Source organism: Phoenix dactylifera, chromosome 6 (assembly GCF_051530095.1).
Source record: "Phoenix dactylifera cultivar Ajwa chromosome 6, Ajwa_hap1_PhDact_Kaust_v1.1, whole genome shotgun sequence".
In the NCBI taxonomy this organism is placed as follows: domain Eukaryota; kingdom Viridiplantae; phylum Streptophyta; class Magnoliopsida; order Arecales; family Arecaceae; genus Phoenix; species Phoenix dactylifera.
The window spans coordinates 22,862,063-22,885,614 of NC_143195.1; the positions used below are offsets into that span (position 1 = coordinate 22,862,063).

Sequence of the window (23,552 nt, forward strand, 5' to 3'; positions counted from 1 at the left end):
AGGTGAGAAAGTAGCTTTTCCATGCCCCTATTGATTTTTATTTTTCATGAAATATGGGAATCTTATTTTCATGGGAATGCTACTTTTCCATCTTTCTTCTTTGAAAACTTCAACCAAACAAGAGGCATTTTTTTATTTCTCTATTGACCATACTTTTCTTCCTTCTTTTTCTACGAACCAAACAAGTCCTTAGTACAAAAGATGGCCTAAAATCTTATTCAACCTTTTCTCCCAAGATTGACAAAGGAGAACTATAACAACTAGAGTATCCAAATCAAAATATTTGGTTTTTGAATAAGTATAAGCAATGAGTGCAAGAGGCTACCTAGATAGCAGAGCAGCATAGCATTTTTAGGACTCGTTTCTTAAAAAAAGAGATAGAAAGTGGAGTCAACTGAAAAATAGAGATGCCTCATGTTTAATTGAAGTTTTCAAAGTAGAGGGATGGAAAAGTAACTTTTCTATGAAAATAAGATTCTCACATCTCATGGAAACAAAAAAAAACCATAAAGAATATGAGAAAAATCCAATTCCCATTAGCTTGGAATTGAGTTAATTTTTTTTCCAAAAGTGCCCTTAGGCATTTAAATAGAATAGGATAAAGATTTTTTTCTTTGTTAACGGTATAATAGGTTACAACTTTGCTAAGAAAGTAGATGCTCAACCAAATATAAGCCACTTTGAAATGTGCTAATTTCTCATGGTCAATCATATATGCAAAAAGCAGTTTTTCAGTCATTACTTGTGTGGGCATCAACTTTTCAAGAAGAATATTTCTGGAAAAAAAAAATTCATAAACCAAATGAGTCTTTAGATCAAAGGAAGATTGACAGAAGGCTTTCCTCTTACTCTGAAAATAGTAGGACGAGACATCATTTGAGATGGTTCTTGAAGCGACACCTAGCAAGCAAGGGACATCGTAGGCACCATCTGCAAGTAAGTGGATGTGTCAGTCAATCGAGTGCACTTGTAGACACTCGGTAGTGAGTTTGAGGTAGTTCATATGAAGGAAAAAGGAAATATCTCTGATTAATTTTCGTGATTACTGTGATCATGAATAATGTTAAGATACAGAGAAAAATAGAAGATGTTCATGTTATCAAAATGATGTTTCCTTCTCTCACCTCTAAATCTGAGCATGTGGTGATGGTAATCGAAGAGTCCAAAATCTTCGATGATTGACCATTGAGGAGTTGATGGGATCACTCTAGATGCATGAGCAACACATTCAGAATATCTGATGTACTGATCAGAATAATAATCCTTACCTTTTTGTTAGCATAGTCCCAACTCTCAGATACTTCTTTCTACTGATCTATGAGGTTAGCACCATCAGAATATGTTAGGACTCCCTCTGCCAACACCTAGTTAAGGTTCTCCACAACAAATCCAAATTACATCTCCAAGTGACATAGTCACGATCAATCAACTTATCTTCTCTCAAAATTTCCATTGAAGGATTAAAATTACTCGAAGTCATTTTTATACCAAGAAATAGCAATACTAAGCCCAATGCATATAAAGCATAGACACAGTCAGAGAATAGTATTACATTATCCATGCATTGTGTATCTGCTTTCGTGTGCGCACTATGAGTAGACCCAACTTGATAGGCTTGATAACAACTATCCTTCCATCCTTTGGTGATACTGATATCATGAATACTATCGTCACACCAACATCCCCTAGATGGATGCTCAACTTTCTATCCGAGTCTTTTTGGAATACAACACCTAATGTACCCATTAGTTAAACATAACCCATCATCTGACTCGGGAGTCAATTTTATGGCAAGCTCTACATTGACATGTACTTATATTCATTGTGCTCCTTCAAATTCATGCACAGCTACAGCCGTGCCAACAAAAATAGAACATCCATGATATATGCCATCTTGTGGGGGAGTTGGACTCCTTCCGAGCCATGCATGTCTTTCATAAGATGAATAGTGCGGCGGATTAGATCGCCTCATTCGCAGCACACTACTCTGGAGCCATCCTATGGAGGAGTTTGGAGCGAATGCCGGTGGCACTAGAGCATGTTTTGCTTTTTAATTATTCTAGGTGTTCTCATAGTTTGTAGTAAAATGCCGGTACACCAAAAAAAAAAAAAGCAAAACAAAAAAAAACAAGAACATCTACTTGGACGCTGTTAGCACCTCAACAGAGTAGAGAGCCATGACGACTAAATAGTTTTCATGCCCACACACACCAAACATAAAATCTCACAAACTCACCAAGTGATTAGCGATCTAATCATGAAAACCGACAAATACCCCTAAAAATTACTGGTTTCGAACACAGATATATAGTTTTCCAGTCACTGACTTATCCATGTGTGAAGGAGATGTTCTTTTCGGCACCTCGTACAAAAAATAAAAAAAATGAAAATTAAAAAAATTGCACCAACAATTGATTTTGACATTCGACGTTCAATGGCCTAAATCTACTTTTGAAAACAGTTAATTTGGTCTACCGTAAACTACTATAATTTATTGTACCAAAAAAGAAAACTATCCATAATGCAGATATAGTCCTCTCCCTGCCATTTACTATATGTAGCATATGCCTATGCATTTATCAACAACAGATTCATTTCGTTTTGGCACACATCTGATCGAAAAGAGCGAAAAATAAACAGAGACGGCATATACCAAAAGATAAATTGATGATATGGATTTAAACAAAAGCAGATTGATTCCACTTCCAAAGTCAATATGATGAGGTCATGGGGGACTTAAGTTTGCAAAGAAACAACAGCCAGTCATGTGAGAGTATGCGGAACAGCATTCACTTCAGAAGAGTTTTGACAATGGACTTGACGTTGAGCTTCTTGAGGTCCGTATAGGACTGACCACAGCCAACAAACATTACAGGAGCTCCAGAAATGTAAACCATGGAAAGGGCTGCACCAACCTGCAAGTAATTTACAAGTGAGCTAAGAAAAGAAACCAACAGATAAATTTAATGTAAACTTCAATGCCTAACAGCTTATAACCTTATCATCGATTGTATCGAACTTGGTAAGCAGGATGCCATCAATCAACCTAGCATTAGGAACTGTTGATAGGTCTGCTAATTTCTGCACAAAGGTTTTGCACCAAGTGATTACTATAACTGTCAAACAGTAAATGTGAAACAACAAAACATTTTTCTTCCCCCTTCAATAGGTATTTTTGCACAATACTCCAAGCCCTTTCAAGCAAAATTAGAATCAGTTAACCACAAGAATTTCGGTACCTGATTAAACTTTGATAGTTGATCGACTGCATCATTTCCAACCAATGCTTCTCCAACAAAAAGAACTAAATCTGGGTTGTTGAGATTGATGAGCTTGGAGAGTGCCCTCATCAGTGGTTCATTGTCCTGATATTTCACATAGTTATTCAGAAATGCACAAATAGTTTTGCAGTCAGAAGACAGGGACAGAGAGGGAAAAGGAAAAGAAAAGGACGCCTCAATCAATCTATACCTGCATCCGGCCAGCTGTATCAACAAGAACAACATCTGAACTATGACGACAAGCATCCTGAATAGCTTCTCTTGCTACAAGTGCTGGGTCTTTTTCATAACCTTTCTCAAATATAGGTATCTGCAGAGAAGTTTCAATTATCACCGATGTTTCTCATCACACAGCAGACTTACAAATTGGAAAATATATTTAATATTTGTCATCCCAACTGACTATTGTCTTGAGTATAAGTAGTAGATATTTATAGGACACCTATGTAGCACTTTGAGACAATTGCAAATACCGGAACTGTAATCATCTATAGTTCCCTCTGAATTAAGTACTGGGAACCATTGCAAGTCAGAGATATTTTATAATCAATTGAATGGACTCGTGATGGGTGATTTTGGTGTTGTCATGCCAAAAAGCAAATTAAGCACTCTACTAACAGCATGCTTAAGGAACTACTGCAATCTTTTGGCATGAGTAGGCTGAAATCTTATTGGTTAATCTAAGAGCCAGAAAGACAGCAATATATGCACACACTTTTTGGACTGAAAGATATAACCCTTTTCATGTTTAATCTGAATCACTCGACATTTCTTACATACACCATCAAAAAGATGTGATTATGACAAGAGAAAAGTGTGTTAAAGTCATACCTGGAGTCTGCGTGCATGCGTACGGAGCTGCTCAACAGCACCTGACCTAAATGTGTCACATGCTGCCATCATGACACTGATATTATGCTGGAGGAGCCAGTATGCAACCTGTGCATTGTATGTAAGAGAAGACATAGCATAAGTGCTGGGGCTTATTCAAACTGATCCAAGTTTCATACTTAAGTAAAAAGTAAAAAAAAGAATATATTTATTTTAACCTTGGCGAGATTGGTAGATTTCCCAACTCCATTAACACCAACAAAAACTACAACATATGGCTTTCCTTGCTCTTTAGCAGCATGTACATCTCTCAAAATGTCAATGGATCGTTTTGGAGTTAAAATGCGAAGAAGAGCCTCCTCCATTGCTGTCTGCATAGTTATTTAACAACAGGAAATAGGGTTCTGGAAGTTTCCACAAAAGCAGAATGCAGTTGACAATCAATAATGAATAACTAAAAAGGAATGTCATTAACAAACCTGGACAGTTGAGGAAACTCTCGTGAATGATCCCAGCTTTTTCCCTTCAAGACTAGCTGCTACTGATTCACAAAGCTTCTCAGCTATTTCCTCTGCCTGCAAAATGCTATGACTTAGTAACTCCAGAAGTGGAGTCAAGGACTGAAACAAAACAAGCATCATACTTGGATAGGCATGTAAATGAGCATATATGATGACCAGACACATACCACGTTTTTAGTCATCAACCTATCCTTAAGAGCTTTCAATGCTGGTGTCAAGTCCGACTTCTCCAAAACAGCATTACCTGCAATGCTGAATTCAGGAACATACAAGGGAGAAAAATAATTGTTAGTACAAATGGTTCACCATATTTCCTGATTAAATTAAATAAATAGCTACAGAAATAATGTTAACAAAAGAATGTAAATCTCATTAGCTACACTAAAATAGGAGATATCCTGCAACGAGAGGTCATCCTTTTTTTATCAATTTACATATGATAATTTTTTTCATAGGTAGCTCAATCTACACATTTTCTTTTAAATTAAACTGGCAAATTGGTAGGGCTACTCAGAACCCTCCTCTTCATAAATATCGAGTGAAAGATGACAAGAAGAAATAGAGAGTTCTTTTCCTTTACAAAATATGAATCAGGTACATTAGTCTTATAACATTAAGATGATTCTCTACTATTGATAAATCAGAAGTCTCAAAAAAACAGGTGTTACCGATAATGTTCTTCAATTCTGCATCTTTTTAGAATTTTCCTTAAGGCAATCTAAGTTTGATCTCCAAAGGCAATAGTCTGGCATCAATGTTCATGTGCCAATGAACTCAAAAATAAAAGAGATTCATTATACTGGAGAACCAGAAACAGCACCCCAGAAGCACAACCATGTCCATTTAATATTAGCATGGCCAAATATCATGACCAATTGAAGCTTGCTTCTGGAAACAAATCCCCTTTTAGGTTTTAACATGTCAGTAACTTGTTTCAGCATCATTTATATTTTCAAAATATACAACATAACAAAGATCATCATATCTACAATTCTGAGGGCTTAATACTGGAGACCTGGATTCATTCTTCTTAAAACATAATGATAGGTCCAATTCACCTACATTCTTAGACATAACTTTCTATTCCAGTAAAAACTCTCCATCTATCTCTAACTGCAATACAAATCTGATTGCACATGTTTACCAAAAACATATTTGTCCACAATACAGTGTTCATTATGCATGCATGCATGCAATCATGCATGTATGTGTCGATGTATGATAATTTTTTTCTTAATTAAAACACTCCTCCCTAATTACATGAGCTTAATTGTATAACAAGTGAGATAGGTTTCTGTATCCAGCAACTTGCTTTATAGCCCAAACTTAATTAGATATTTGGTACCAACACAAAGGGTTGACATAAATTCAAGATCTGGTAGTAACACATTTGCAGACTTTTATGAAGTCATGCCTTGATCTGCAATGCCAACCATGGGAATAGGAAAGGGTTTGTGTATCAACACACGCCTCTTCTAGTTTCCTCACAGTAATAGGTAACAAGCAAAGGGATAGAGCACTGACGCCAACGCCATATCAAACACTGATTACCTAACATTTAACAGTAATTTCACAAATATAACATAAAAACTTAATAATTAAACAATATTTGTTGAAACTTAACAAATCAAGTAAAAGGAACCATTGGTTGATTAAAAAACAGAAATAAATAGAAAATATATTCATTATTTCAGAGCTTATTGTTATTATTCTACAAGCCTAGCAGCAACTAGGTTGCAACAATCTCAACTCTAGATACAAGCCAACAACATACCCATCCAGATCATTGCAGATATTGAGACAAAGTTTAACTACAAAGGCCCTCCAACTTAATAAACTTCCAACACCACTTGAAGTTGAGGCAACACAATCTTAAGGATTCTCTCATACAACTAACTTGCATATAAGGTAACCTTATTCAATGCGAACCAAATATTCAAGCATTGCTTAAAATATCCAGTTTAAGAAAGAAGCAACTTCTACATCATTTCCCATATACGAAGCAGCATTTTAACATATAGAAACATGAAGTTTTATTATTATTATTATTTTTTAGGAGTCCCCACATGTGAGCCAACCTAACTCTCAGCAGAACAAAGAAAAGATAGTTTGAAACTTGAAAGTACGATATAATCTTTGACATGACATTCATCAAGTTTTGTAAGCCTCTTTCTTGACATCAATACTTTGCAAATACAGAACCCCTAAAGTTTACTACTTCATGAAAAGAATATTAAACTTCAAAATCAAAAGAAACCAAGGTTGCAGTCATCTCCTCCATATAATGAATTTACACTCCAAATGCAACTTGCTTATATCTCACCCACTTCATCAGTACCTCATCATACTCAAATTTATAAGCATTGAATATCTTTTCAAAATTTTCTCAACTACAATTCTCTTTAAATCATCTTGTTTCTTCATTTGACTCCCAACTCCTGTAAATGCTTCATAAATCAATTTTTCAACTAATATCAAAAGGAGCAAGAAACTAAGGATCATGAATCAGAAGAGAAATTCATCATTTCAGATAATATTATGACTCTACTAACCAAGCAACCCCTTCCAATGGTTGCAACAAGCACAACCCTGGCTGTATACCTAGAATGTGTGCTTAAGAGAGGACTCTGCTTTGCAGATCCAATTGTCTAAATTATGGAATCATGACCAAATACTCAACCCATTGAGCAAAGGTTTCATGAAAGATCATTAAAATTTTACATTACCTGCAGCACAGAAAGTAGCACTTTCTTAAAAAGAGTTGTCAAAAGCAAAACTAGGATTACATATCAGGATCATCCAACTGAAGGTCCATTTGTCACCTCCATATAAGTGTGATTTTCTCAGACCGTATACAAACATCAATTTCTCTTTTTGGTAGCATCATTATTAGCAGTAAGGGGTGGAAGACTTGCAGATATAAGGGCAGTTTTAGTAATCCATTACAATCAAATCCAACAAGTGTTTTATAGTGATGCATCGTCTATAGGCTGCTAACTATGTTTTACTCAGAAAGAAAAAAGGACAGGAGGCAACACATGTTCTAGCACTGATTTATCACTCCTGACCTTTTATCATATACCTTAGATAAAATTTAAATATCTGATCAACAAATCACATGCAAAGTCAGCACATATTGCAGACTTAAGTATACTGAAGCAATAAATACAAAATATGTAAATTCACCTCTAGCATATAAATTCTCTAAACTTGTAAATTAATTGTCGGAATGTTAAACAGGAACTAAAATGAAGTTAACCAGTATAGGTAATTATGCTCCAGAAATCAATGTATTTGCTTCAAAATCATAATTATAGTTTTTATTCATCATCAGAAGAAAGCATATGCAACATAAAACAATTACCGAAGTAATAAGAAAAAGAACTATGTTATACTAATCGAAGCAAAGCAATAGGCCTAAGAACGGAATGGACATGGATGAATAGCAATATATGCATTTCTTAGTTTCCAGCATCAAGAGCAGTTACAAGAAGTGGATGGTTTAGAAACACCTTGCGCAAGAAAGCACTTAGGAAGCAGGTGTAAGTTTGAAATTTCAAGTAGATTCTGAAGCAGATATGTTATCCATCTAAGATCGATTTTCATATCCATTTTTATTTGGTTAGTAGAAATATGGCTACAAACACCAATCAGCATGCAGTTTAACTATACCGTTAACTGGAAACCAAATTTCCACTTTGGGCCAATTTGCCATCCATGGCAGACTTCGAGATTTCAAAATGAGATCCCGTGTTAAGCAGAGCGCCAAAACCTTTTCGAAAGCGGTTTCAGAATCTCAAAGTCTTCCTTGTATAGCAAACAGCCCCGGGAAACTTGGTTTCCACCTTGTAGCGGACCTAAACCATATTTGTTTTAAACATAAAGAGATATCAATCAGTTATTCACAAGTGCACGGTCATAAATCGGATAGCCAAGCATTATGGATAGGATCATGGTCTGCCGGTACAGGCTGGTACGTACCGGTCTGGCCCTAAACCAATACCGGATCCACGTGGAATCCGGTACCAGGTGGTTTTTATAGAAGAGCCAACCAGTACGTAGTCCGTACCAGCCGGTACTGCTTAGTACCGGAATCGTACCGGTGTTTGCACCGCGCGTGGTTTCAGAAAGAAGTGGCCATGTGGGCCACTTCTTTTTTAAAAAAAAAAGCTGTGGCCTTTCGACCACAATAAAAGAAGTGGCCGAGAGGCCACTTCTGTTTGTTTTGAAAAAAAGAAGTGGCCTCAGCCACTTCTCATTCTTTTGAAAAAAAGAAGTGGCCGACAATCGCCGCTTCTTTTTTTAAATTTGATGACCGAGACAGCAGGCAATGGCACCGGCACTCGTCCTGCTCCTCGGCCTTCCTCACTCGTTCGGCTATAAAAACCGAACGAGAGCATCCAGAGTTCTTAAATCCAGCGAGCCTCTTAGAGGTAACCGAAGAAGGGAAGATTTGAGAGATAGCCCACAAATTCAGGAGGAGATCCTTCCCAAAAAATCTAGCGGAAACTATTTAACGTGTGGTTTCTTTGTCCTATATTATTTCATTAATTTTGTTAATAAGTAGCTTAAAAAAAATAGTTTATAAATTATTTAGAAAAATAAGATCATGCCAAAATTTACTCCATTAACTTAATTTTTTGATATGTTGTACATTTATGATAGGAATGGAGCCATCAAGAAAAACGAACCCTATAAAGCATGATATTGGCTGGTCTTATAGGCGAAGACTTGGAAGAGAGGAGCAATGGCACCAGTTTCAATGCAACTTTTGCGACAAGGTCTTTAAAGGAAGAGGGGTAATCAGGTTGAAGTAACACTTAGCCGGAAATTCCGGTGAAGTTGCTACGTGCCCGAATTGTCTAGGCGAGATTCGTGTGCTGATGAGGCAGAATCTTGCTGAGGTCAAAGAAGGGAAGGAGAAAGTTTCCAAGAAAAGGGCGGAGGTGGATCGCCGAGCAGCAAAGCCACCTTTCTATCACTCTAGGGAGCCAGAGGAGGTTGAGGATCTAGATGAGGAGGCAGATATTCAGGCGGCCATGCAGGCAAGCCTGAATGATCAGTAGCAGCAGGAGGAGGTGGCCAAGCATAGGACTCGATTTGGGCCTTCTGCATACGAGTCGGGCAGCGGTTCTGGGAGCACTAAACAAGATCTAGAGTTCTTGAGGACAACTTCAGTCAGGGAGGGCGTCGGCAAAGAACGTGGCCGGATTGCACCTATGTTGGGTAGTTTTGGTAGCTGAAAAAAGTCATCTAGAGAAATTCCACAAGGAGCGACAATTCATGATATAGATCCGCATGCAGAAATTCAAGGCAGCTGAGGGTAGATATAATGTAGATGAAAGATAAGAAGAAAACTATATGGCGAGCTATTGGATCTTGGTTTCACTTCAGCCACATCCCAGCATATGTGATAGACAATACGTACTATAGGTCTGCCATTGCCGCCATACAAGCTGCCGGTCTCGATGTAGTTCCTTCAGGCCCGAAGGACATCTACGGTGAGCTTCTTGACAACAATAAGGAGAAGCTGGAGAATTGGATTGACTCCTAGCAGAGCAAGTAGCCCATATATTGACTAACCATCATGTGCGATGGTTGGACCGGTCCGACCTAGCGGAGCATCATCAACTTCCTGACATACTGTGATGCGAAGACCTTCTTCCACAAGTCGGTTGATACTTCGGCTTATGTGCACAACACTGCGTATATGCTGAAACTTATGAAGGATGTGATTGATCTGGTAGGAGAGGAGAATGTCGTGCAGGTCGTTACTGATAATGGGCCGCAATACAAGGCTTCCAGGAAGATCTTGATGGAGCGGCGACCACATATTTTCTGTACCCCATGTGCTGCACATTGTATCGATCTCATGCTGATGGACATTGAAAAGATCCGTAGGATGCAGCAAACAGTGGAGACAGCCCAACGCATCACCAGGTATATTTATAACCATAACTGGATCCTTTCACTAATGAAAAAGTATGCAGGGAGAGAGATTCTGAGACCAGGAGTTACACGGTTTGCTACCAACTTCATCGCACTTAATAGCATTCTCGAGAAGAGAGGAGCCCTACGTCAGATGTTTGTCAGTCCCGAGTGGCATGATAGTAGATATTCTTATGCCGACACTAAAAGGAGCAAGATAGAAGACTTGGTGACGAGACAGTCATTCTGGCAACGGGCCACTACAATAGTTAAAACTATCAAACCATTATATGAAGTGTTGCGGGTCGTATATAGCGAGATCTACCCCCAGATGGAATTTTTGTATCACATGATAGTCAAGGCAAAGGATCAGATTGTGGAGGCAGATCCAGCGCATGGCTAGTCATACATCAACATCCTTGAGCGACGGTGGAGAGCGCAAATGGGTAGAAAATTACATCTAGCAGATGAGCAAGAATATTGACAATTATAGTGATGGATGTACTTATATAATTATGCTAAGATAGTCTCGTATGTGTGCAGCATACTACCTAAACCCTCAGTTTCAGTACAACATAGATGGAATTGGTATGGATGAAATACTTCTGGATGCTTTACGTAATGTGATTTACAAGATAGAGCATGATCTAGAAAAAGCAGCCCTATGTCTGGAAGAGGTAACTATGATTTAGTAATTACCAGTATTTGTAAGTATACCGGCATCTTCAATTATTAACATGGTAGAACACGCTTCTTTTTCACAGAGCAAAATATTTAGAGAGCGCAGCTACAGTTTTGGCCGAGCGGCTGTCGTCAGTAAATACAATATGAATCCAGGTACGTCACACATCAGAAAGACATTCACCTGATGTTACTTGGTTACTAATATGGAACTATCATATATGTAATTTTCATAAATATTTTTGCAGCTAAATGGTGGGTGCATTTTGGTGGGTCCGCGAAAAATCTAAAGCGGATAACTATCCGGATCCTCTCCCAAACAGTCTCCTCTAGTGGCTGTGAGCGCAACTGGTCCACCTTCGCCCTCAGCCACATCAAACAAAGAAACCGTTTGACACAAAAGCGCCTCAATGACCTTGTTTATGTGCACTATAATCTGCGGTTGAGGCTAAAGTGCATTCAGGAGGAAGTAGAGCTCAAGTATGCAGATCCAATTTACGGGACCTTCACCGATGATGACGATGATCCACTGCTCGGCTGGCTTGTAGGCCAGCCGCAAGAGCCTGAGTTTGATGAGCCAGGATTGCCTCCACGACCAGCTAGCTTCATAGCTACCGAGGCTATGGTCGATCCAGAGCAATGAGCTGAACGCAATATTCCACGCACTCCCAGAGCTGATCAGTCGCAGGCACAGAGGAGCCAGTCACCACATGATTGGTATGAGACACCCTCCGAGAGAGCTGATCAAGAGATGCTCAGCAGAGAAGGGCGACATAGCTAGACAGAGAGGGCCAGGAAAGAAAAGCAAAGGGTCCCAATGGAGAGTGTCGAGGAGGAGACTTGGACCAGCAGCGATGAAGATTCTGGTGGTGATGGATCTTCTAGCCATGGAAGGAGCGGAGGACAGTATAGTACTTATGAGACACAGCCGGAGGGTAGTCTTCATTTCATCAGTGAGTTCTAATTTACGGGTGCTACATAGGATACGGACCACGATCGACCATCTGATAGATTCCGTGAGGATATCATTGGATATAAAAGACGGGCTCCTGGAGATCGTTCAGGAAGACAAGATACAGCTGCAAATGAGCTCGCATACGGATACGAATTCTATTATCCACAGTCTCAGCCTGACGAATATGGATATGATGCATCGAATTTTGCTTCCGCCATATTCAGATGGGCCCCTACACAATCAGAGGACACCTCTTAGAGCCAGAGCGTGAGCGGGAGATCCGACAGTTCTTATAACCTGGCGCGCGTTCCTTCTAATTGGATTAATCTGCCTCATTCTGACTATATTTATGATCCGGATATTTACGAGAGCCATCGGCACTCGTCCCGATTTTAGATATCCGCGAGTGCTTTAAATGTATATAAATGATTATATCTTAATTTGAAGATATTTTATATATATCATTTTATCATTTGGAATGGAAGGAAGTAATAACATGCATCATCTATGTTTCAACCCTAAATTTAAACATAGAAACATCAAAAATCATGAAAAAAGCAATAAAAAAACATCAAACTTTACTTAATTTAAGATCCAACAGAGACAACACTTAAAAAAAAAAGAAATCCAAAACCCGGCTCGCCATACCGATCCGGCCACCGGTACGCCAACCGGTACTGGTACGGCGGACCTTGGATAGAATATTATACTACATTATATTTTGGTTACTTAAAATAAGTATACAAACCTCTCCACAACTTTCTTTCATTCTATCTCAAAAACAAATAAATGGTCATATGAAAAATTGACAAAGATACAGCTGCACTCATTTAATCACCAGACTCTTTAGTGGACCCTAATAATTTTGCTAAGTTGCATACTTTGGATTAAAAGCTGACAGTCAAGGATGGAATTCACCATATCAAAGATGCCACCACTATACAGAAAAATTAAACTAAAGGCACTGATGTTGTTATTTACTCTCTTTAGGAACTAATGAGAGATATATGACACCAAATATGACTGCAAATATAGTCTAATATCTGGATTTGGATCAAATATTTCTGTATCTATATCTATATTTGTTTTTCTCATGGACACAAACACATATACAGATATCGTCAGATGTTAAAATTTATACCCACATGCAAATAGATTTGGATATGGAAACAGATATGGATGGATATCATCCAATTCATTATTTCCACCCCTACAAAAAGCATTCATGACTTATTAAGCTTATATACGATAAATCATCCTATCACAACCACCTACATAGCCAAGTAGCATGGAGAGTAACATAAAAAAATTCTTACCTCTGAAACATTGATGAGAACCATCCCTTCTTCTTGGTGCCAGGTTTGGCACTCTCCACTCCCTCATCTTCCTCGCTCTCGCTCTCACTGCTGACTATTTCCTCCTTGTCCATCATGCTCTCCCCCTGATCTGTTGCCACAACATCTACGATGCTGTCCCCTTTCTCATCTGCTGGATCTGTAAAATCCAGCCTCGACTCGGGAGGTGAATCATCCCAAACCCTATTTTTCTTCACCATCTTCTTTGACTCCGCCTTCGAAGCCTTCCCACCACCACCACCTGCATCCGTCTTCTTCCCACCTTTGGGGCGTAACTTCTGTAGCTTATTTACATCGAAAGCCCCCACTTCGGGGGCTCCGTTCTCTTTTCCCTTAACAAGAACACTCGGGGCACGAGAAGGCTCCTTGATTCCATTCTCCTGCCCGTTCGAACTCCCGTTTGATAATCCACGCCCTTTTCCCGACTCACCATCAGCATCATCTTTACCAGAACCAACTTTACCGCCTTTCTGCTTCCCGTTTCCCTGCGACCCAGCCCTCTGGCCCGGTCTCTGCTTCTTTCCAGCGACGAGAGGGGCCCGATTAAACTGCTTCGACTTCCTCATCTCCTCGGCGCGAGCCTCGGCCTCCTTTTGTAGCTGCCGGAAGATCTCATCGAACTCATCGTACGCCGTGCGCTTGGGGTCGTATATCTGCGAGAACTCGCGGCGGACGGCGGCGAGGAGGTCGTCGACGTAGAGGAGGTGGAGGATCCGCTGGTAGATGGCGACGAAGACGAGGCCAAGGTCGTTGTGGAAGGCCCACTTGAGGGTGTAGGAGCCGCCCCCGGCGGGGGCTTCGTAGCTGAAGGAGGTCTCGGCGGAGCGCTCCTCGAGGAGGCAGGAGCGAATGAGGGCGTCGACGGGGGAGCCCTTAAGGGCGTTACCGAGCTCCCGGTAGGTCCACAGGATCAGCCCGCCCCGCGTGAAGATCAGCAGCTGCTCCAACATCTCGAATTCCTTAAAATTTCGATGAGATCCGGGGTTTAAGATCCAAGAATTGGAAAATTTTAACAAAAATTGAAGCAAAAAAGGGGGATCGGAGCGGTTGGAATGGATCAGGACCCCACAATTTACCTTTTTTTTTTTTTGCTCGAGATCGGGGATTGGAGAAGGGATCGAAAGAGAGAATACCGAGCTTGCTTTGCGGATTGCTGAAGAAACCTTGGAAAAATTAAAAAAAAAATTAAGAGAAAGAGAGAGGGAGGGAGGATGGTCGAGAAAGGGGGTGGAGACGAGTTCGACGCATCTTTTTTCGGTGGGGTTATTTATAGGAGCTGTGGGAGGGTGGGGGGTTGCGCCGTCCGCGGTCTCTGACCGGACCGGAATGTTTGAACGCAGCGCGTGGTGGGGTTCCGCACGCCAGGGGGAGAAAGTGACCGCGGAGGAGACGCAAGGGGGCCAGGTCAGGGCCAGGATGGCTCGGACCGGGCCACTCAGCTTGACCGGCCTGACCTGACCGACGGAGACCCTGAACCTGACGTGACCGCCGTCCGGTCAACTATATCCATGAAGGGAGAGGGGGGGAGCAAAATTGGTGAAGTCGCACAGAGAACTGGATTCCAGCAAATAAAATAAAGCGGTTCTTTAACAGCATGAGCTAGTTTCACAGGTTGAGAATGTGGTATAGACCAAAAGTTATAGGTTGAGATTACAATCAAAATCTCCTTCATTTTTGGTTTCCATGAAAAAATATAGCAACAAAGATTAAGTTATAGAGCCATACACGGCTACCTAAGAGTAATGCTACGAAATCCTCATTGTTGCAACTAACAATTCTTTGATCATACAGCAAGAGGATTTTCATACAACTTGCTGAATGCATTGCCCATCACGGGGATTGGTTGATCATGGAGTTACCGAATCTAGCACATCCCAAATTCGCCCTTTAAATTGGCACACGATACGGCTGTACAAAGCATGACCCTATGAAATGTGCAAAGTCTACATGATAATAAAATTTCATAATAATTCCATCAATTTCAAATGAACAAGTGGTTTCAACTTTACTAAGTAACAAGAGCAATCCAAATACATTTTTTCAATAGTATCAGAGATATTGATTTGCCTTCCACCTCTCTACCTTATCTAAATGCTCAATATTCTGTGGTTCTTCAAAAAAAAAAGAGAAAAGCAATGACATGAGCTTACGGCTTAGTAGGAATTTTCATATGCACACATGATCATAAATAATTTAAAAATATAAAATAGCAAATGATTTACACCAAAATATATACAATTATTATAAAATCACTTATCAACAATCCAACATGACTCGAATAAAACAAAAAAGACATATATACATCATATATCAAAATGACCATTCTATTTAGAAATGATATTCCATGTAACATCAAATTAACTATTTTAAATAACTTATTCATCATTTTTTGATCAATACGGTCTATCTCCAACAACAATTATCTTTTGACTTTAGGCTAACTTTGGTGATGTTTCCAATCTGTGATGGAGCAATTGATAATACCACATTTCTAGTCTATAATGAGGCAATCAATAATAACAAGATTAGCCCAAAGTCCATATTCTCCAAACAGGTTTACATACATATATCTAATATTTTAATATTTTATTTTGGTTTTAGATTAACCATGATCACATTTTTCATATGTGACAGGACAATTTATAGTACTATATTTCTACCCATGGCAAGGTAATTGATAGTATCGTATTTCTATTATTCATAATGCCATGCTTTGGCATGTGACTGGCAATCCATAATTAACATGGTTAATCTAGAGCTCATATCCATCCATTTATTTCAAGAATGCATATCAATTATATTAAATTATCTTTGGCTTTAGACTAAACCATAATCATATTTATCGTCCATGATGGAGTAATCGACAATATCACATTTCTTATCCATAATAGGGCAATCGATAATACCATATTTCTAATCCATTACAGGGCAGTTGATAATAACATGGCCAGTTCAAAGCACTCCATCCAATAATCTAGCTATGTAAGTCTTAATTATTAATTAAATATTTCAATATGCTCACATTATAGAATACAAAATATTATTAATTTTTAATCATAATTTTAATTTCTTGTTTTTTTCTATAACATACATGCGCAACATATTTACATCACAACATGCAACATTATTATCACTTTCTATATACAATCAAACTCATTTTTTTCGATAATATATATGCTCATATCGTAATTGTGTATTTATATATCAAAATTACACATTTACACAAGTAAGCATGTAAAGGAGATTCTTACCTCTATCGATAACAAAACCTAAGCACGACATTTAATAGTCCATATGTCCCTCTAGCATATCTAATCAATTTGATCGTAAAATTTATCAAAAATAGAAAAACTAATAATTCACATCAAAATCCAACAAAACTAACTCTACTCTGCAAGTTCTTTCCAAACTAATTATCTAAATTAAAATAATTGAGAAGATTAGATCTTTATCTTCAATTGAAAGGTTCAAGTGTAGAATTTCTCTTGCTAGACCGCTCCTCAATCAAATGATTGCACCCCTACACAAAATCAAAATTGATTAAAGAAAGGCAATAGTGAAAATAAAATGAGAGAGAGAGAGTACAAGACCAATTAGGTAGTGGTGCCCGATGGCCGGAAATTTATTAGATCTACATCCAACAAGGTTAGGGGTAGGGATTCAATCTGAGTAGAGACAACATTCGTCGATGGCTCAATATATAAGGTTAGATGAAGATTGATGATCAAGCGGTGGAGGTGGCATGAATGGAGCTAACCGATGAAAGAAAGACTGATTAGAGAGACATGATGGTGAAGTCAGGTGGTAGCTTGGAAAGAGCTAGGAACATGTTGGATCAAAAAGGAAAAAAGATAAAATACGGAAAACTCAAATGGTTTAAGTTTTGTCAATCGCCAATCTAGACGTGAGGTCCAGTGGCTCAACATCCCTAGAGAAAGAGATAGAGAAGGGATGATGAGAGATCGATCCAGCAAAACTGGGCATTCAATCACTAAGATAGAGAAAAACGAGGCCAAGAATTCAAAGCATGGTTAGCTTCCTAGTAGAGCAATGAGGTTTGACAATCAGTGGTGGTTTGATTTGCAACAAAGAGAAGGAGAAAGGTCAAAGGAAGAGAGGTCTGACCTTTCTAAATCGGAAAATGGTGGGTGTTCCATATCCTCAGATAGGAGTCTTGCCATGAAATAGGGTCATAGGGAAGGGGGCTTGCTCAACCTTGCAATGGGCAAGACCTAATGCACATGCCATTGGCACAAGTGGTGGCAGGGAGATAGGTGGCCGGTTCAATGAGAGATAAAATTGAAACAAGAGGAAAATAGGGTGCCTTGTCTCAAAACAAGATTTCCCAAATTAACTCGAGATCAACCACTACCGAGTAGCGAGATCTGCTGAGTACGACCACTCCATAAGCATCCGACATGGAGGAGGTATGGGTGGAAACACGAAAAGAGGGCTAACGCCTTACTTTCAAAATAGTGGAAGAAAACCGTCTCAATCTTGAAATAGGAAAGGAAGAAAGGGGTTGATCATTATAAATTCAAATGAAGAGAAGGGCCGGCAATCACAATCGAGGTCTATTGAGGTTGGAGAAGGTGGAGAGACAATGGATTAAAGCAGTGGAGGAGAGGATTCAAGGGAAAACGAGGGGGAAGGGAGAAGGCGGTGAGGGTTCTGAATATTTTCGCATGCCCTCATTGGACAACTCGTGGTGGCAATTGACCCAAAAATCTTCTGAAAGTCACACCAGCCCATTACACACAATAGAGCCCTAGCCTTCTAGCCTAGTGATGGGATCTTGCTGCTTTGTTGGCACTCGATCACTTGCTGACAAGTCTCACCACTAGGTTGACTCAGTCAACTCAACTAAGTTGGGGTCGAGTCAGGGTTAAGGATGGAGGGTATTACATCGTCTGTGCATAACAAGTACCTTAAAAGCATTTTTTATCTTCTCATGCCCCAACTCCCATGCTCCAAGCAACTGGTTTATCCATTTCTCCTTCAAAAAATTTTTTACACTAACAAATGCTCATAGGTATTCAAGGTGCACTGCTAATTTAGGGTGCCACTAGCTTCATGTCTCTCACGACCTCCTGTTATGATAGAAATACCAAATTTATATGGTTCATACTTTTGTTGAATCTTTTTTAAAAGTGAACTCTATTGATTTTCTTATTTTGCAGTTTTTTTTTCTTTTAAGTAAACTTTATCAAGTACAGACTTCTTAATAAGAGCCTATTCTCATTCATAATTTGGTTTTGAGTTTGGGAACCTTGGAAAGATTGCAATTTGGACTTCTTAGGGCCCTTCCTACTAAATGAGGGAGCATGCAATAGAGAGAGAGAGACCTCTCCCATGGTTTGTTATTCGCTATTCCTCTTGTTGGATGACTTAAGTTTTTTAAATTCAAATTTTTTTATTACTTACGATATTTTGAGCTTGAGCTTTTTATTTTTCATGAAACTTCTAGATATTTGTTTAGTTGGATTTGAGATTTCATTTTCACCACCCTTGGAGTTGTAGTTTCGAAATAGAGGGAGGGGAAAAGGGAAGAAGGAGATGAAAAGAAATAGAGAAGAGAAAAGAGGGTAGAAGTGTTGAGGTGAAAGAGGAATTGGAGGTGGTACAAGTGCAAAAATAGAGAAGATATTGATGGTTGGAGAGGCATAGAATAGATATTTTATCTAACTAAAGGGTCTCCTCACATTCTTTGATTTTTGCATTGAACAACCAATTAAAGGGCATGAGAACACTACTTAGGAAGCTTAGACATGAATGCCTAGCTTCCTCTTACAAATTTTTAATCTTTTTCTTGATGTTCCCTGAGTGCATTTCTTTCATATAAAAGGGCAACAATTTAGTATGCAACTCCATGCTCTAGAACGACTCCCCCTTTACTATTTCCTAAGATTATCACTAGGATGCAAGCCATTGGTGCACCAAGAAGCAGAAGAGGCTATAACTAACATTGAATATTGAACAAACACCCTAATGGAGTCTGAGCCTCCTTATAGATGAAGAAAGAATGACCAGAATAGAAGTACAAAGTCGATGGCCAACAAAAGGCAACCCAAGCCCCTCGTTAGAACCAACTAAAAATAGAAGATCTAGCCATTAGAGCCAACGGACAATGACACCGCCCTACTATCAAAGCAAACTGGGGCTGACTTTAACATGAATTGGGACCATGAAGAATCAATTATGTCCCATCCACCATCCAATGAAACAAATAGCATAACGACTGCCATCCATAGGAAATCGATGTTCTAATCCTTATTGTTCCCTTAAAGGGAGACCTTTTAGTTTTAGTTTCTTTTATTGTAGGAGCCTTGGAACCTATAAATACCTCTATATTTATTTCATTTTTATCATGGTAATTAATAGAGGATTTCCTTTTCTTTTAAGATTCTTCTCAAGAGGCTAGTCAAGAGCCTGCGGTGCAAGGCAATGGTTTGAGAAGAGATGTAATACTAAAGGTCCATTACAAAGAAAAGGTGCCAGACCTTAGTTATTGCTTTATATTTTTTTGCTTATAGTTTGATTTTAACTTCAATTTCACTTTTCTTGTGCTACTTTGATCTCATGTGAGATAAAGATTCCTTGGGCTCTTTATTTTCATCTATCTTTTTTTAATAAGTAAGACTATCAATATTTAAATAAGCAATAATTTTTCTCTTTCTGTTTTTATGAATGTGCACATAGCATATATATGTGCTAGACTCTTGTTGGACATAATCTTTTAGGCACAACATGGACATATGTTGTCTGATATTTAGAGTAATTATCAATTGGAATCTGGGAAAAATATTCGAATTTTGAGTAGGGTATCCTGAAAATTAGGCCGAGCTAAATTGATGGTGAATCCTTCTACAAGTGAGCTTCCCCTCTAAGTGAAAATCCTAATTCAATTCTCATACCAGCTCTGTACTTATACAGGTGGGACTCTTCGGATAAGACTCCCTGCAAATCTCACAAAAAAAAAGAGGCATAGATGATTATTTAAAATCAGCAAGATGCCATCCAAACTGGAGCTAAAGTTTTTGCAACCTCATAAAAGTTGTTACCTTGACATGGAAATTCTATTCAGGTCCAGCTCAACCCTAAGGCGATTGAGGCAGCCGCCTAAGCCCCAGCCTAAATAAAACCCCCACTTTACCTATTGATAAAAGACTCTCAAAAATAACCGTCTTGATCTGTTTTTAGAGTTAAAAAGTTTTAAAAGAAGTTTTACAAACAGAAACTAGTACTCCTATTGATATTTTAAATTTTATAAAAAAATATATTATATTTCAAATGCATGCATTGCATACAGGATATTGTTAACAAAAACTATAACAGTTGCTCCTGCTAAAAGAAGTTTTTCAAAATTAAAGTTGATAAACTCTTATTTACAATCAATTATATCACAAGAAATATTAAATGGATTAGCTATATTATCGATTGAAAATAGTATTTTAATGAATCTTGAGTACAAAAGTTCGATTAATAATTTTGCATATAAAAAAGCTAGACGAATTATTTTTAAATAATTTTTAAAAGTATTTTGTACTTATTAAAATTTTTCTATTACTTTTCAAAAAAAAAGGACCTCCTTAATGTGATCGTCTTAGGACTCCAAATGCATTCAACCGTCCTTGATTCTATTCGTCGCCTGCTATAACCAGTCGCCCAACTACAGCTATTGGGCATTACCATCCAACTACTTTCTCAAGAAGTATGGAAATGCTGCAATTTCAGAAGGAAAATGATTCATAAACTTATAAATCTAATAGCAAAACTATCATCATGTGAAATTATGTTGTATGAATTGAAAAGGGCCAACAGGAAATCTCTATGTTAGCTAAATGGTAGGGCGGTCACTTCAACCCGCAAAGCCGATAGTTGACTCCAAGCCATAAATAAATTGGTTGGGCATGGTCCAAAGTTAAACCATGCAAAATTTTAAGTCTAGTCTACTATTTTAAAAAGCACTTTATGCAGCTGTATATAAAGAGGTCGCCCCTAGTATGTATGCATGCATATATACCATATGTGGTCCCTTATATATGCGATCACATAAGCAGGCTATGTATACATGCAGTCACATACTACCTATGCAGCTGTAGATGCACCCGTGCACTATATCACTTTTGTTTATAAGTATGTAATGTAAAGCTTAAACTTTATTGCAAACCTATGTTTTGTCACTTTTATTTATGAAGTATATACTTCAATGTTTAAACTTTGTCGTGCATTTCTCACGATGCTCTGTTACAATTTATATTTTACTTTGTAGTTTATATTTTGAGTTCATTGGTGAAGACAATTTGGGGATTTGTTACTTTAAATTTCATTACCATATTTGAACTTTAAGCAAGGTTTACATATATAGGATGATACACACACACAAACATCTTTATAGTCATTTTATTAGGCGAACATGTCTGAATGTGTATATTTAGTTTTTGTTATTTCTAATTTAGATTGATTAAGTTCTAATTCTTGGCCATCTAATATTTATCTTACATGTCATTTATTTGTAAATATTATGAATAGTAATCGCACACGAGCCTATGTATGTTGTCCGCATACTGTATGTGCACCATGTAATCACCTAGTCGATTGCGGTAGGTTTTTAAAACACTTGTCAGGTCTAGGTTTGAGTTTTTTAGAGTCAGAGTAAACCTAGTCCCAATAAATTACTAGGTCTATTTATATACATATATATTTAATATCAATCTTATCTACATAGTTAACAGGGTAGAAAGAATGAAAACAATTAGATGCTTGTTCTTAACCTTAAACTAAGTACAATCATTGATATATTGTTAACTATCTAAAGCTTATTGCTAATAATTTAATTTTCAAAGTATTAAACCGAATGTTTCATTGGCAAACTTCTCAAAGCATGAAAGGCTTTAGCTTGATTGACCGACCAAGCAAATATACATTTTAGTACCCAACAGGAACTTAGATCCAAAGTGTTTATTGTTCATGATTTAATTTTAGAATATTTAATTGGATATTTCATTGATAAACTTCTCAAAATATGGATGGTTTTAGCTTGACTACTTATTCTAAATATATTCTTTAGTACCTAATGAGATCTTGTACTTGATCCATTATCTACCTGAACAATGCACACAAAGTACGGCACAGGTCTTAACATACCTGAACCTGCCTCGAAGACCAGATGAATTTTTGCTATTTGAACTCAAACTTGATCCTCCAATGCTCCAGGTATGGAACAAAATTTAGATTAGAAACCCCAAAGGGTAGTTTTCTGGATTCATTGAAACCCAGACCCGACAACTTGATCTCACCTCTATTTCTTGGGTTTACTTTTTGAGTTACCCTACCGCCGTTTAGGAGGTTGAGCAACTACGCCACCCAATATTTGTGGAGTCCGTAGAAAAATAGTTGACATGAGTTCATATAATAATTGGAACTTGCTGATTTTGCTCAATGTTAGTGGCATTTGGCCCTCAAAAGGACTTAATACGAATATATAAAACTCGACATGATTTGATAATATTGTGAAACAAGACTAAACAGAATACATGCATTTTCTTTTTTTTTCCCCCTCTTTTTGAAGGAAAAAGATGGGAAGTTCTTATCAGTTCACTTGGAGACAAAATGTGTACAGCAACAGAGATACAATGTAGAAATCACAAAACACATGCTTAAATTGAGCCGTGTACTACTCCAGCTTAAGGTAACTTGGGACCAACTCAATCAGAAAAACTGGATGTTTTTTATTAGATTAGAAGCTAGTCTCCAAACAAAAACTCTCCTATTTCTATCTTTCAATCTCTCTACCACATGAGCATTACCAGCAGGTCCCAACCATACACGAGCAGATATAATAATGTCATTTGCTTATGATTTAAGAAAGATTTTGTTCAGCATTAATGTGGCAGTTGTCCAGGATAACATACATTAATAAATGCACATGACTTCAAAGATACTGAGAAATTGTACAGAATACATGCAGGGTCCTGGAAAGGAGTGGCAGATTGGATTC

The 23,552-nt window shown here is 38.1% G+C and overlaps 1 protein-coding gene across 1 annotated transcript; it reads right to left on the reverse strand.

Annotated features, from left to right (window-relative positions):
- Nucleotides 1-2,650: 2,650 nt before the first annotated feature.
- On the reverse strand, nt 2,651-15,157 carry LOC103710305 (uncharacterized). Its single transcript, XM_039126790.3, has 10 exons — nt 14,629-15,157; nt 13,514-14,511; nt 4,801-4,885; nt 4,592-4,687; nt 4,331-4,483; nt 4,113-4,220; nt 3,472-3,591; nt 3,240-3,365; nt 2,998-3,081; nt 2,651-2,915 (listed from the first exon to the last, which is right to left on the reverse strand). The coding sequence occupies exons 2-10, from the start codon at nt 14,500-14,502 to the stop codon at nt 2,790-2,792; spliced, it is 1,887 nt and encodes a 628-aa protein (XP_038982718.2). The 5' UTR covers nt 14,503-14,511; nt 14,629-15,157; the 3' UTR covers nt 2,651-2,789.
- Nucleotides 15,158-23,552: the final 8,395 nt, after the last annotated feature.